The sequence below is a fragment of the Dermacentor silvarum genome, chromosome 8 (assembly GCF_013339745.2).
Source record: "Dermacentor silvarum isolate Dsil-2018 chromosome 8, BIME_Dsil_1.4, whole genome shotgun sequence".
Classification (NCBI taxonomy): domain Eukaryota; kingdom Metazoa; phylum Arthropoda; class Arachnida; order Ixodida; family Ixodidae; genus Dermacentor; species Dermacentor silvarum.
The window spans coordinates 152,401,257-152,414,481 of NC_051161.1; the positions used below are offsets into that span (position 1 = coordinate 152,401,257).

The 13,225-nt window shown below is 49.2% G+C and overlaps 1 protein-coding gene across 1 annotated transcript; it reads right to left on the reverse strand.

The window, feature by feature from the left end:
* Window positions 1–10,557: 10,557 nt before the first annotated feature.
* LOC119462504 (uncharacterized) lies at window positions 10,558–13,006 on the reverse strand. The gene is made up of 3 exons (XM_049673009.1): window positions 12,527–13,006; window positions 11,727–11,870; window positions 10,558–11,092 (listed from the first exon to the last, which is right to left on the reverse strand). Exons 1-3 carry the CDS (start codon window positions 12,868–12,870, stop codon window positions 10,558–10,560), a joined length of 1,023 nt encoding a protein of 340 aa, XP_049528966.1. The 5' UTR covers window positions 12,871–13,006.
* Between the last annotated feature and the right edge of the window lie 219 nt (window positions 13,007–13,225).

Here is a 13,225-nt window from a genome sequence, read left to right on the forward strand (position 1 = left end):
CTCCATGACGACTCAAGGGCTGGGCATCTCGGTTTTTCACGCACTCTCGCGAGGATACAAGAAAAATACTACTGGCCTCGCCTCTCTGCCGACGTCGCCCATTACGTAAGGACATGCCGAGACTGTCAGCGAGGCAAAACACCGCCGACAAGGCCAGCCAGACTTCTACAGCCAATCGAGCCACCTCGCCGACCGTTCCAGCAGATCGGGATGGACTTACTGGGGCCTTTTCCGACGTTGACGTCCGGGAATAAATGGATCGTCGTCGCTACGGACTACCTCACCCGCTACGCCGAAACAAAAGCCTTGCCCAAAGGCAGTGCCGCCGAGGTAGCCCGATTCTTCGTTGAGAACATCCTCCTGCATCACGGTGCCCCAGAAGTCCTCATCACCGACAGAGGCACGGCCTTTACGGCAGATCTAACTCAAGCCATCCTGAGGTATAGCCAGACAAGCCATCACCGCACCATCGCCTACCACCCGCAGACGAATGGCCTCACCGAGCGTCTAAATAAGACCATCGCCGACATGCTGGCAATGTACGTCGACGTCGAACACAAGACGTGGGATGCCATCCTTCCGTACGTGACCTTCGCATACAACACGGCCGTGCAAGAAACGACGCACATGGCGCCGTTCAACCTGGTCTACGGAAGGAACCCGGCAACGACGCTTGACGCCATGCTACCAGACGTCGCTGACGAAGAAAATCTCGACGTTGCCACTTATTTGCAGCGTGCCGAAGAAGGTCGACAGCTCGCCCGCCTGTGCATCAAGAACCAGCAGAGGACTGACAGCCGACACTACAATCTACGACGACGCTACGTCGAGTACCAGCCCGGCGACCGTGTTTGGGTCTGGACTCCGATACGCCGACGAGGACTTAGTGAGAAACTGTTGCGTCGCTATTTCGGACCAGGTAAGATAATCCGACGTATTGGTGCACTGGACTATGAGGTCGTGCCAGACGGCATTTCGCAATCACAGCGGCGCCGGGCACGACCTGAAGTCATCCTTGTGGTGCGTCTAAAACCTTTCTACGCCCGCTGACGACGTTAGGTACTTTGTTGCTTTATTTTTTTACGCATGGTTTTCTTTTCGCTTTCGTGTTTGTAGCATCGGGACGATGCTATTTAATTTGAGGGTATTGACACGTATACATGTTTATCTTCACCGGCGCTGAGCCGTGCTCCCTCAAGGGCTGCAGAAGATAGCGCCAACCTTTCCCTTTCCCAACGAACCACTTACTACTACTCACCGGTGGCCGCTTTCCACCGGCTAACAAATGTTAAACGTTATCGCTCGGCGCAGGACGCGCCTGTATCGGAAGTTTATAGAACGTTATCGATGCTTCTTTCCGTTGCCTGTTTTCACCGACGCTTATGTTATCTGATTGTGTGACCGACGCGAATTGTCTAGAACTTCTGGAAGACACGCGGCCATCACGGATTAATCTGGAACCTTCGATTACTCAGGTATAAAAGCCGACGCGCTTCGCCGCTGATCAGATTTTCGACGACCGCCGACTGTGTTCGCCGCTTTCGTTGTGCTTTGAGTGTAGCTTGCTTTTGTGGGCACAGGTGCGCCCAATAAAGAATCAGTTTCGTCATACACAGTTTTGCGACTGTTTTCTCTACCATCACTACTACGTGACAATATCATCAGCAATTTCGATGACATAGTAAAAGCAGCGGAAGAATTCTATACTGATCTGTACAGTGCCCAAAACAGCCAAGCTACTTTCATTCAAAATAGTGATGAACCGAATACAGAGGCTCCTTCTGTAACTAGCGCTGAAGTTAGAAGGGCCTTGAAAGACATGACCAGGGGAAAAGCTGCTGGAGAAGATGGAATAACAGTAGATTTAATCAAAGATGGAGGAGATGTCATGCTTGAAAAGCTTGCGGCACTTTATACGCAACGCCTCACAACTTCATGTGTACCAGAGAGCTGGAAGAACGCCAACATTATACTAATCCACAAGAAGGGTGACGTTAAAGAACTGAAGAATTATAGACCCATTAGCTTGCTTTCAGTATTGTATAAAATATTCACCAAGATAATTTCCAATAGAATCAGGGCAACACTTGACTTCAGCCAACCAAGAGAACAGGCTGGCTTCAGGAAGGGATATTCTACGATGGATCATATCCATGTCATAAATCAGGTAATCGAGAAATCTGCGGAGTACAATCAACCTCTCTACATGGCTTTCATAGATTATGAAAAGGCATTTGATTCTGTACAGATACCAGCAGTCATAGAGGCATTGCGTAATCAAGGAGTACAGGAGGCATACGTGAATATCTTAGCAAACATCTACAAGGATTCCACAGCTACCTTGGTTCTCCACAAGAAAAGTAGAAAGATACCTATCAAGAAAGGGGTCAGGCAAGGAGACACAATCCCTCCAATGCTATTCACTGCATGCTTAGAAGTATTCAAGCTGTTAGACTGGAAAGGCTTAGGAGTGAGGATCAACGGCGAATATCTCAGCAACCTTCGGTTTGCAGATGACATTGTCCTATTCAGCAACAATGGAGACGAATTACAACAAATGATTGAGGACCTTAATCGAGAAAGTGTAAGAATTGGGTTGAAGATGAATATGCAGAAGACAAAGATAATGTTCAATAGCCTGGCAAGGGAACAAGAATTCAGGATCGCCAGCCAGCCTCTAGAGTCTGTAAAGGAGTTTGTTTATCTAGGTCAATTACTCACAGGGGACCCTGATCACGAGAAAGAAATTTACAGAAGAATAAAATTGGGTTGGAGTGCATACGGCAGGCATTACCAAATCCTGACTGGGAGCTTACCACTGTCGTTGAAAAGAAAAGTGTACAATCATTGCATTCTACCGGTGCTAATATATGGGGCAGAAACTTGGAGGTTAACAAAGAAGCTCGAGAACAAGTTAAGGACCGCACAAAGAGCGATGGAACGAAAAATCTTAGGACTAACGTTAAGAGACAGGAAGACAGCGGTGTGGATCAGAGAACAAACGCGGATAGCCGATATTCTAGTTGACATTAAGCGGAAGAAATGGAGCTGGGCAGGCCATGTAATGCGTAGGATGGATAACCGTTGAACCATTAGGGTTACAGAATGGATACCAAGAGAAGGGAAGCGCAGTCGAGGTCGGCAGAACACCAGATGGGATAATGAAGTTAGGAAATTTGCAGGCGCAAGTTGGAATACGCTAGCGCAAGACAGGGTAATTGGAGATGTCCTGCAGTGGACATAAAATATAGGCTGATGATGGTGATGATGATGATGATGATACCCTGGGTCAAGCCCACGGAGGAGTGTGGGAGACTCTCCCTGCGCCACACCATTAAGGAAGTCTACCTCCTTCTTCGTCTCGACAAGCGCCTCTACCCTCATCATCACTCACTGTGCCGGAGGCTCGCCTACTACTACTACACTACTACTACTACTACTACTACTACTACTACTACTACTACTACTACTACTACTAAAGAAGCATCCAGAGTACGAGCGTTGTATTGTACGAGTAACATGTGAAGATTTCATTGGTGATTTGTTCAACACAAGGAAAATGAATACATGTAGTAATAAAACGTAGTCAAGTAGAAGCCGTTTTTAATAAAGTCAGCATTTCTAATTCGTAAACGAAGATCTTAGCGCACGGAAAGTACAGATAAAGGAAAATATGTGCTCGATATATTGGGTGGGGATGATGTAAAACCAGTGGTTAGAATTTTATGAGGTTAGAATTTATATCTGAAATGGAAAACGCTGCAATTAGGCAGAATAAAGAATAGCTCACAACGATTGTCAATCAGTAATTCAACTGGTATCCAGTCATTTTCTTGAGTGATGCACATGCGCAGTATTTGTGCACGGTATTTGCATCCATCATTACAAATTGCATAGCATCAACAACCGCTACGTTGAGGCGCAGAGGCAACTCCCCATGAAATAACCCTTGGATGACTACAGGCCGGCTTAACACTCTACACAGACAAAAAAAAAACACTTCTTAAGCGAGACCTAATGACCAGCAATTCATTTTGTCACTGAAAGAACGCTATACGAGGTATTTTGATGCGCTGTGCCATCTTAGACGGGTTTTAGGAATGACAGAAGTCGCAGACCCGTCTGCACCACGTTCGGTGTTTATTCGAACAGTAAAAGTGAACAAGAAGAAAGACATGCGCCAGGAACGTTAAGATGTATTCTTTGTCTTCTTCGTATAAAACTCCAACATATTCTGGCCGGCAAACTGGTTAGCTTGAAGGCTCCAAGCGGTAGAGATGCTGCACCGTCCGCCGTACTTTTTATTGCGATAGCAATTATATGGACACTCCAAAGCAGATTTCTGCCGTCGGCGTCGCCGTCGCCGTTGCCGTCGCCGTCGCCGTGAGGTTCCGTATGACGTCAATGGAGATGAAATCGTCGCCGCGCGATGATGATGATAAGTGGTTCTTGAGGGAAAGGGAAAGGTTGGCGCTATCTTCTGCAGCCCTTGAGGGAGCACGGCTCAGCGCCAACGGGGAGGGGTAAGTGGGAGCGAAAGAAGGGATAGAGTGGAGTCGCCATGGCTGGGCGAAGCAAAACCGGCAGGCATAGGCGGCACGTATCAGGCCGAGATGGAAGGCCTTGGTGTGCTGCAGAGTCTGCAGGGGTGTTGTGCCAGGCCGGTCAGGCCCGGGGTGGGGTGGGAGGCCGTGAGGCCTTCCCGCTTGTAGAAATGTCCTTAGAGGCGTGCGGAGAGCCCTGACGAGTCAAGGAACTCCACGACGCCTCGAAGTGCAGAAAGGTGGTGTCGGCCGGGGAAGAGGAGATCTTCCTCCTTGCCAGAGGGGAGGCCCAGGCGGCGGAACTCCTGCAGGAGTGGGCCCCGCTGCTGGAGGTACGCCAGGCAGGCCAGCAGGAGATGTTCGATCGTCTCCGGCTCCCCGCAGGAGCTGCAGGCCGGGGACGTCGCTCGTCCCAGTCGGTAGCTGCGTGCTGCCGTCCAGCTGCAGCCGATGCGGAGCCGGAGAAGGAGCGAGGTCTCCCTGCGAGCCAGGCCTCGCTGGGGGAGTGGTCGTGGGGGGCATCCCAGTGCCACCCGTTTGTCTGGGTGGTGGGTCGCCAGGTGTCGCCGCAGCCTCAGTCCAGTGAAGTCGCCCTCCGTCACGGCCCGACTGAGGGGCACAGTGGTGTGGTGGGCGTCCTTCGCCAGGGTGTCGGCTGCCTCGTTGCCCGGGATCCCTACGTGGGCGGGGATCCAGTGCAGGGACACCGGGTGGCCTGCGTCCTGCAGCGCTGTCAGCCGGGTAGACAGCAGTGCGACTCCAAGGCTGGCGCTTTCTGGCCTCTGCAGGCCGAGGAGGGCTGCCTTGGAGTCGCAGAGGATGGCCGCTGGTACCCCAGGAAGCTCCTCGGAGATTAGGTCGACGGCCAGGTGGAGGCCTGCCACCTCCGCTGCAGTCGAGCTGGCGTGTCTGGGCAGTCGACACTGCCTGCTCTTCTGCAGGGCTGGAGCCGTCGCCGCGCGCCGCCGAACGCTGTATGTGCGAGTGAAAGGGCGCGAGGGACGCGCGCTTTCACGGGGAGTGAACGCACGGCGGAGAACAAACGCGCGTTTTGTGCCGTGCTCGCTTAAGCGCTGCAGAAGTAGGCGTCTCTTTCCTCCTTTACAATCACCATATATGTAGAGCAAACGCGCCTTCTTCTGACGCACGAAAGGCCGCGGGGGGGGGGGGGGGGGAGGGAAGGGAGGCGACGTTTAGCTGCGGCACCAAGTGCCTATTTATATCAGAGGCTCCGGCAACAGTCACCAACGCCGCACGCATTTTGTGCGAACGCGGGCAAAACGCCGACGGCGTCGACAACAGTGCTGTGTGTTGCCGGTGCTGCTGCATGTCCAAGTTTGTACAGCGGATAAAACTACTATCCTTACTCCGTATATCTCTCTACTAAGTTGCTATCGCAATTGATGCTTCGCCTTTCGGGTGACACTGCGACAACTTTTTTTCCGTCAGACTTTTTCAAAAGACCTAGACGAACGCGATTATCGCGCCAAGGAAATGTCTCTTCAATTACAGCCAGATCTCACAAAAGTCTTGGAGTTTTTTCGTGCATAATTACGACGTCGCCTACTTTTGATTCGCTTCCAGAAGTTCCACTGACGTAGTGAGCTGATGGTAGCCGCAAAATATATTATTTGCGCCATCTCTTCCAGAAGGTATCAAGACAAGCTTGTCATCGTCTCCAGCGCCTCTTCACTTCATCCTGTGTAGAATTTGGCTCCTTCTCCGCAGTATTGTCGTCAGGAATGGACGGCTCCTTCTCCGCAGTATTGTCGTCAGGCCCATCATAAAATGAGCTGGTGTAAGTAGTGGCACTTCCAGCTGAGTCAATATTGTTGTCAATGGGCGTGTTGACCAGCGATTCAATTTATGTCAGTACTGTCTGTAATTCAACGAAGTTCAGAAAAGTGGTCTTCAAAGCTTTACCTAGAGCTGTCGTGACTGTGCGTATGCGTCGTTCCCAGAAAGCGCCCCACCATGGTGAACTTTCTGCTATAAACTTCCATTTATTTCTATGCTCTCTGAAGTACTGCAGCACACGTTTGTTTCGAACTGACTCCCATATTTCTTTTAATTGTTTTGATTCTCTTTTTAACGTGACACAGTTGCCAGAACACGCTGTCCTGCATACCCCTCTTCTTGCTGTGAACCGCCTGAATGCATCTAAATAGTCTCCTGTACTGAGGCTGCACACAAGTTTGAGGTGTATTACACGTACAACTGCACAAGTAAAGGTAACGATATATGCTGCCATAGGACTGGAAGTAGTTGCACGGTAGTACATTGGACCCGCAAAGTCGACGCCCACACTAGAAAATGGTTCGCATTCTGTCACTCTATCTTTGGGTAGAGGTGCAAACGGTTCACTCATTGGTTTAGCTGTAAAGTTTCTGCACACTCTGCAGTGTCCAATACATTTTTTCACCAGTGGTCGACCTCCAATGATTCATTAGTTTTGTCTTAATTGAGTTAGTGTGTCCAGAATTCCAGAGTGTAAAAGGCGTCGGTGTTCTCTTTCTATGACTTGTCGGGTGAATTCTTCCTCTGCCCGAAGAACAATAGGATGATTATCGTTGTTCGTCAATTCTGAATTCTGAAGTTTTCTGCCCACTCCGATCAAGTTGTCTTCATGTTTGTAAGGAACAAATTTCATTAGGGTAGTATTAGACGCACAACCTTCGCCAAACGCAATTTCTTGTATCTTATAGATGCAAAATTTCTCTGCTCTTTGTGTTTCAATCGTTACCAGTGGTCATGCTATCCTTGCGTCCGGATTTCTTGCGTTTTGAACGAAGCGGAATATAAAAGCAGTGATCTTCGTGCTCTTGGTAAGATTGCGACAGGTCTAGCAAAGGAGATGTATTCTTGGTTGTCACTTGTAATATCACTGTTTCTTCTCCAGCTTTCTCAGGAGCCTTGAACAGCTCAGTTGGCCAAAACAAGGCTTTCTTAATCAGCTACTCAGGTCCATTTCACCAAAGTGCGCTTTATTGAAGACGCTGTCCTGTCAGGCCAGGTGTTAGATCTGCTGGGTTGTGTTCTGATGGACAATATCGCCATTGACCTGGTAAATTCAGGGCTTGTACTTCCTTTACCCTGTTCGATACGAAAAGCTTCCATTTATCAAAGTCTGAGTTTACCCATACAAGAACGGCTGTTGAATCAGACCAGAAGTGCGTTTCGTAGTCTGTAGATGTGCCTCTCTACGCAGTCTGCATGAGCCGTGCTGCCATCAGAGCTCCCAACAGTTCTAATCGCGGAAGCGTTAACTTTTTCTGCGGTGCCACTCTTTATTTTGCGATAACCAGTCTTGTCGTAACTTCAGACTTCTCTGTCCGTGCATAAACTGCAGCTCCACATGGCAATGTGCTGGCATCTGAAACAAACATGGAATGTTTGTTTGTACGACGGTTCTGCAGTAGCGATTGTACGTGGAACACGTATCATGTTCAAACGACGAAGATCGTTGCACCATGTTTCCCAAGAGTCACTTGTTTCAACTGGAAGATGTTCGTCCCAATGCAGCTTTTTCTTCCAAAACTGTCCGAAAATTAATTTGGCTTTAACTGTGAACTGAGAAAGAAAGCCGTATGGGTGATAAATCTTAGCTGCTGTATTTAATACATTCCTTTTCATTGTTGCTCGGGATGCCACGAATTGCATAATTGCGGAAGTATCAAACGCGTCCTTATTATCTTCAGGAAACCAGAGAACTCTTAGTATTTTCTCGGTTTTAGGAACCGTTAAGCGAATATCGTCGTTAATGTCTGCTCTTTCTTCACTGAGATGCTACATGCTTGTGGAATTCGTTGTCCATTTACGCAGATGCATTCCCGCTTCATTCAGGCTTAAGCTGCATTATTGCAGACCAACAAAGCTGTCTCCATCGTGTCTGCCCCTGCCACAAAGTTGTCGACATAAAACAAGTTCTTTAGTCGGCCCGTCATCCCTTTATCTTCTCCTTTTGTATTCTCAAAATGGTGATGAAGTGTGGCAATAAGAAGAAGCGGGCTTGATGCGGCTCCTAGTGGTACACGATTCATCCTCCATATGACTTGTCTTGGCAATTCTTTTCCTCGTATCAGGGGACTTTCGTACCAAAAGGACCGAAGTGCATTGCGGTTAATTTGAGCACGATGAATTTGCAAAACCGCATTCTCAATGTCAGCTGTAACTGAAATGTGCAGGTGTGGAGCTTTAAAGACGCTCGATGACCGATAGATTCGCATTAGGTCCTGCATGCAAAACATGATTTAAAGACAGTCTGCCAGGGCTTCTCGAAGAGGCCTCAAACACAATCCTTGTCTTTGTCGTTTCTCTCTTGTTGTTAATAACTGCCCTGTTTGGTAAGTAGTAAATAGGTGCAGTACTATCCGTAATGGGTACTGGGTACTTATTCCGCAAAGCCATCTTCTTCATATTCTCGTATCGCTTTGTGATACCGTGTCAACAATACTTCGTTTTTGGGAAGTCTTCATGTTAGCCTAGCAAATCGCTCCTTTGCTTCCTTTATATAGCTGTCTAGTTTATCAACGTTATCCTTCCAAGGGAAGCGAACTTCATAACTCCCGTCAATTTTCTTCGCAGTTCTTTTAAATTTTCGAATAACTATGTCCGACGTTGTATCTTTATCAGGCAGTATTCCCATGTGGTCCACACCCCAAAACACTTCGAGATGTTTTGAAATGTCTTCATCAAGGCTGCAGGTTCGCACAACGACGTTCATCACGGTGGTGGTGTGTGTTTCTCTGACACTAAAAACTTTCTACAGGACCCTGCAAAGTCCAACCAAACAGTGTTTCTATGGCAGTCAATCCATTATTGAGTTTTCTGATTTTTTCAGAAGCAACCTGCCAATAGTAGACAGATCCAATAAGAACATCTATACTGTCGTTGCTGTAATTCATGCAGACATCATCTGCAAGTTGACTACAGGTGTCTATTTCATGAAACGTTTAATCGAGGACGTGGAACGATGTGCCGTTACAGATATTAGTAAATTCTAGGGTCTACAATCGAATAGAGCACTGCACGGGCCGATTTTTTCAGCCCGGGCCCGGCCCGGGCCCGGCCCGGGCCCGTTTTTACGTTAGGCTGCCCGCCCGAGCCCGACCAAAAGTTTTATGGCGAGACCCGGGCCCGGCCCGGGTCCTGAAATAATCTACGTTGCCCGCCCGGCCCGGCCCGGCCCGCCATTCCTTTACCTTAGGCCCGAGCCCGGACCGAGCCCGGCTCGAAAGCGGCCCGAACCCGGCCCGAGACCGGAACAGATCACCGAGAGGCATTAAAAAACATAAAATAAAGGAGAGAATGAAATTAATTTATTCTTAAGGCATAAATACATGTCAAATTCAATTATGAACACAATTTCAGCGGTCTGAACGCAAATATCAGCGCGCGATTTTGTTAGAATGACCCTGCCGAGCAGTATCCATTCATTCAGTTTATTCACGAGATAGTACTGCATAGCTACCTGGGCTAAAAGTTGTGTAGACAGCTTGACAGAGGCCCAGGTAGCCGTTACAAGGCAGATACAACGAAACGGCAAAACAAGATACATAGCAATAATGCATGAAGTGGACATGTAAGCATACGTATATATTGACAAACAGAGCCAGCAAATAAAAGAAATAGTATAGGATCAAAATAAAAAGAGTGTGTCATCAATACACAAGAAAGTATATAGAAATATGAGTATTTCATAAAAAATTGATACAACAAAAGATTTATTACAACACTTTTACAAAAAATGCCCACAACTGAGATTTCGACATGTATTTCGCTTCTTTGTATTTGTTCAGCAGTAAAGGAAGATTGCATTGTAGCATTTGAAGTTTGTAGAAAACATTTGGAAGAATACTCAACCGTTTATTGCTCTGCGCTCGAGCTCTAAGTAACTGAAAAGCACGTGAGTAGCGACACCCGCTGCGGCCGAGCATATCGCTTCTTGCTGGTAGCTGATAAGGAAATCAGTCGCACAAGTGTGCTTTTCGACGACGCTGCATTTCTTCCCCCTTCAAAAGCCCACTCGCTCCGGCGGGCGTCTTGGTCGTGTTGAGCGGCGGAGTAGCATTGGGCCCGCTTCCGATGCACTCGTTTGTCGAGTCTCTGCGGCCGGCTGGGAAGTCGCTGGACTGTAGTGTGCCGTTGCCCTTGCTTCTCCAGTCTCCTCGGCCAGCTGTGTTCCCGCTGGACTGCGGCCGAGCGTTGTTGCATTCTCCCTTTGCGTTGTCGCTTCTGCTAGCCGTGTCCGCAACTGATCCACATGACGCCGCTGTATTCCCAGGGGTGTATCCAGCCTTACCATGCGATTCCCCTCTGTCGCTATCACCGTCCCTGGTAGCCATTTTCGCCCTCGCTGAAATTGGCGGGACCAGTTGCGCTTTCCAGGTGGGAACAGTGGTTGTGTATAGGCCGACGGAAAGTGTTCCTGGATCGCGTCAGCCTCTGCAGGTACCTCGCCTTCTGGGAAGTGGGCAGACAGCCTTGTCCAAGGCTGGAATCCAAGGAGCAGTTGGGCGGGTGATTTACCACTCTCGAGAGGCGTCGATCTGTAACGGAACAGAAAACGGGACAGCTTTTCCTGTAATGTACCGCGTTTGTTTTTCTTGAGACCCTCTTTTATTGTTCGCACAGCCCGCTCCGCTAATCCATTTGATTGTGGATGGTATGGTGCCGTCCTGACGTGGCGTATGCAATTTCCCTGCAAAAACTTTGCCATTGCCCCGCTCGAGAACTGGGGACCTTTGTGCGACACCACACACTGCGGAATACCAAAACGGGCGAAACTTTATCTGAGCAGCTGCACAGTTGTGTCTGTCGTCGCTGTTTTCACAGGCGTTGCTTCTATCAACTTGGTTTCCGCGTCAACTAGGATGAAGATTAGGTAACCATCGACAGGGCCTGCAAAATCCATATGCAATCGGTACCACCGCTTTCCCGTCTTGGGCCACGGCGAAGGAACTTGCGCCGCAGGCATCGACCAACACTGCACGCACTGGGGGCAGCTTTTCACCAACCTTTCAATGTCATTGTCCAATCCGGGGTACCAAAATAACGTACGCGCAAGCCTCTTCATGGCCCCGATGCCTTTGTGCGTATCGTGCAGCTCGTTCAATAAGCACTGTCGCGCTGAGCACGACCACACGATGACCCCAGTAAATGAGGCTATGGCTCACGACGAGCTGGAGTCGGCGGGTGAAGTACGGAAGCATATGCTGCTGCTCCTTGGCAAGATGTGATGGCAAGCCACGCTCGATCCATTCCCGGACTTGCCGAAGTGTAACGTCCTCCTGGGTCAGAGCAATCATTTGTTCAGATGGAAGGACACTTGCACCTAAACCCTGCGTGTAGAGCACATATTCCATTACAACTTGACTTCCGCGTTCATGATCCTCTGGCGAAGGCGTGCGACTGAGAGCGTCCGCGTTACCATTGTGCAGTCCTCTGCGGCATTCCAGATTGTATTGGTACGCTGATAGAAGGAGCGCCCAACGCTGCATTCGAACTGCCGCCATCTGTGGAATCGGTTTGTCTGGTTGGAAGAGCCCCTTGAGTGGCTTGTGATCCATTACTAACGTGAAATGGTTGCCGAGCAGAAAATCGCGAAACTTAGAACTTCCAAACACCAAGGCGAGCGCTTCTTTCTCTATTTGTGAATAATTGCGTTCTGCTGACGTCAGCGTTCTTGAACGAAATGCTATCGGATGGTCCACGCCCTCAATGCGGTGAGATAATACTGCGCCGTCTGATGAAGCATCACACTCTAGCCGCAATTCCTTTTGCGGATCGTAGTGAACCAGAAAACTTGCTTTAACAAGGCAAGCTTTGCTTTCTCAAAAGCTCTTTCCTGCTCTGCTTTCCAGTTCCAGCGTTCGCCTTTCGCCAGCAACCGATAGAGCGGAGCCAGGGTCGTAGACAAATTAGGCAAAAACTTTGAGTAATAGGTTATTAGCCCCAGAAACGACCTAAGGTGGCTCACCGACTGTGGTTTTGGTGCAGCTGTTATGGCTTCGAGGTTGTCACGCAGCGGGTGAAGGCCGCTTGCATCAATCTTGTGCCCCAGAAACTGCACTTCTTTCTCTCGGAACCGGCATTTGGCTTTGTTCAGCTGGAGGCCACTGTCCCGCAGTCTCTGCAACACTTGTCGAAGCGTCGACATGTCATGCTGTTTCTCGGCGATTATGATGTCGTCCAAGTATACGCATACTCTTGGTAAGCCCCGCAATAACGACTCACTGCGCCGCTGGAACAGTGCGGGAGCAGACGAGATGCCGAAGGCTACTCGGTTGTACGAGTATAAGCTCTGGTGCGTGTTGATGATGGTCATCTTTTTAGCCTCTTCGTCAAGCGGGAGCTGGTTATAAGCATTCCGCAAGTCCAGTGTAGTGAAAACTTCTCCCCCGTAGAGCGCAGCAAAAATGTCATCCACCTTTGGCAAAGGGTACTGCTCCAGATGAGTGGCGGGGTTCATGGTGAGTTTAAAATCGCCACACAGCCTGATGTCCCCATTCTTCTTCACCACTGGTACAACAGGCGCAGCCCACTCGGAAACACTCACCGGCGACAGAACACCTTGCTGAACGAGACGGCCAATTTCAGCGGACACGACTTTGCGAAGCGCGAACGGCACCGAACGAGCCTTCAAAAACCGTGGCACCGCACCTTCTTGTACAGCTTCACGG

What these genes read in the sequence shown, in the direction of transcription:
- LOC119462504 (XM_049673009.1), bottom strand. Translation starts at nt 12,870, where the DNA reads ATGACCATCATCAACACGCACCAGAGCTTATACTCGTACAACCGAGTA. An exon ending in ACAGCTGCACCAAAACCACA is followed by an intron (nt 11,871 to 12,526) that starts GTCGGTGAGCCA and finishes TTTAGGTGCAAG; the next exon opens with TGTCCTTCCATCTGAACAAA. An exon ending in TACTTCACCCGCCGACTCCA is followed by an intron (nt 11,093 to 11,726) that starts GCTCGTCGTGAG and finishes GTTCCGTTACAG; the next exon opens with ATCGACGCCTCTCGAGAGTG.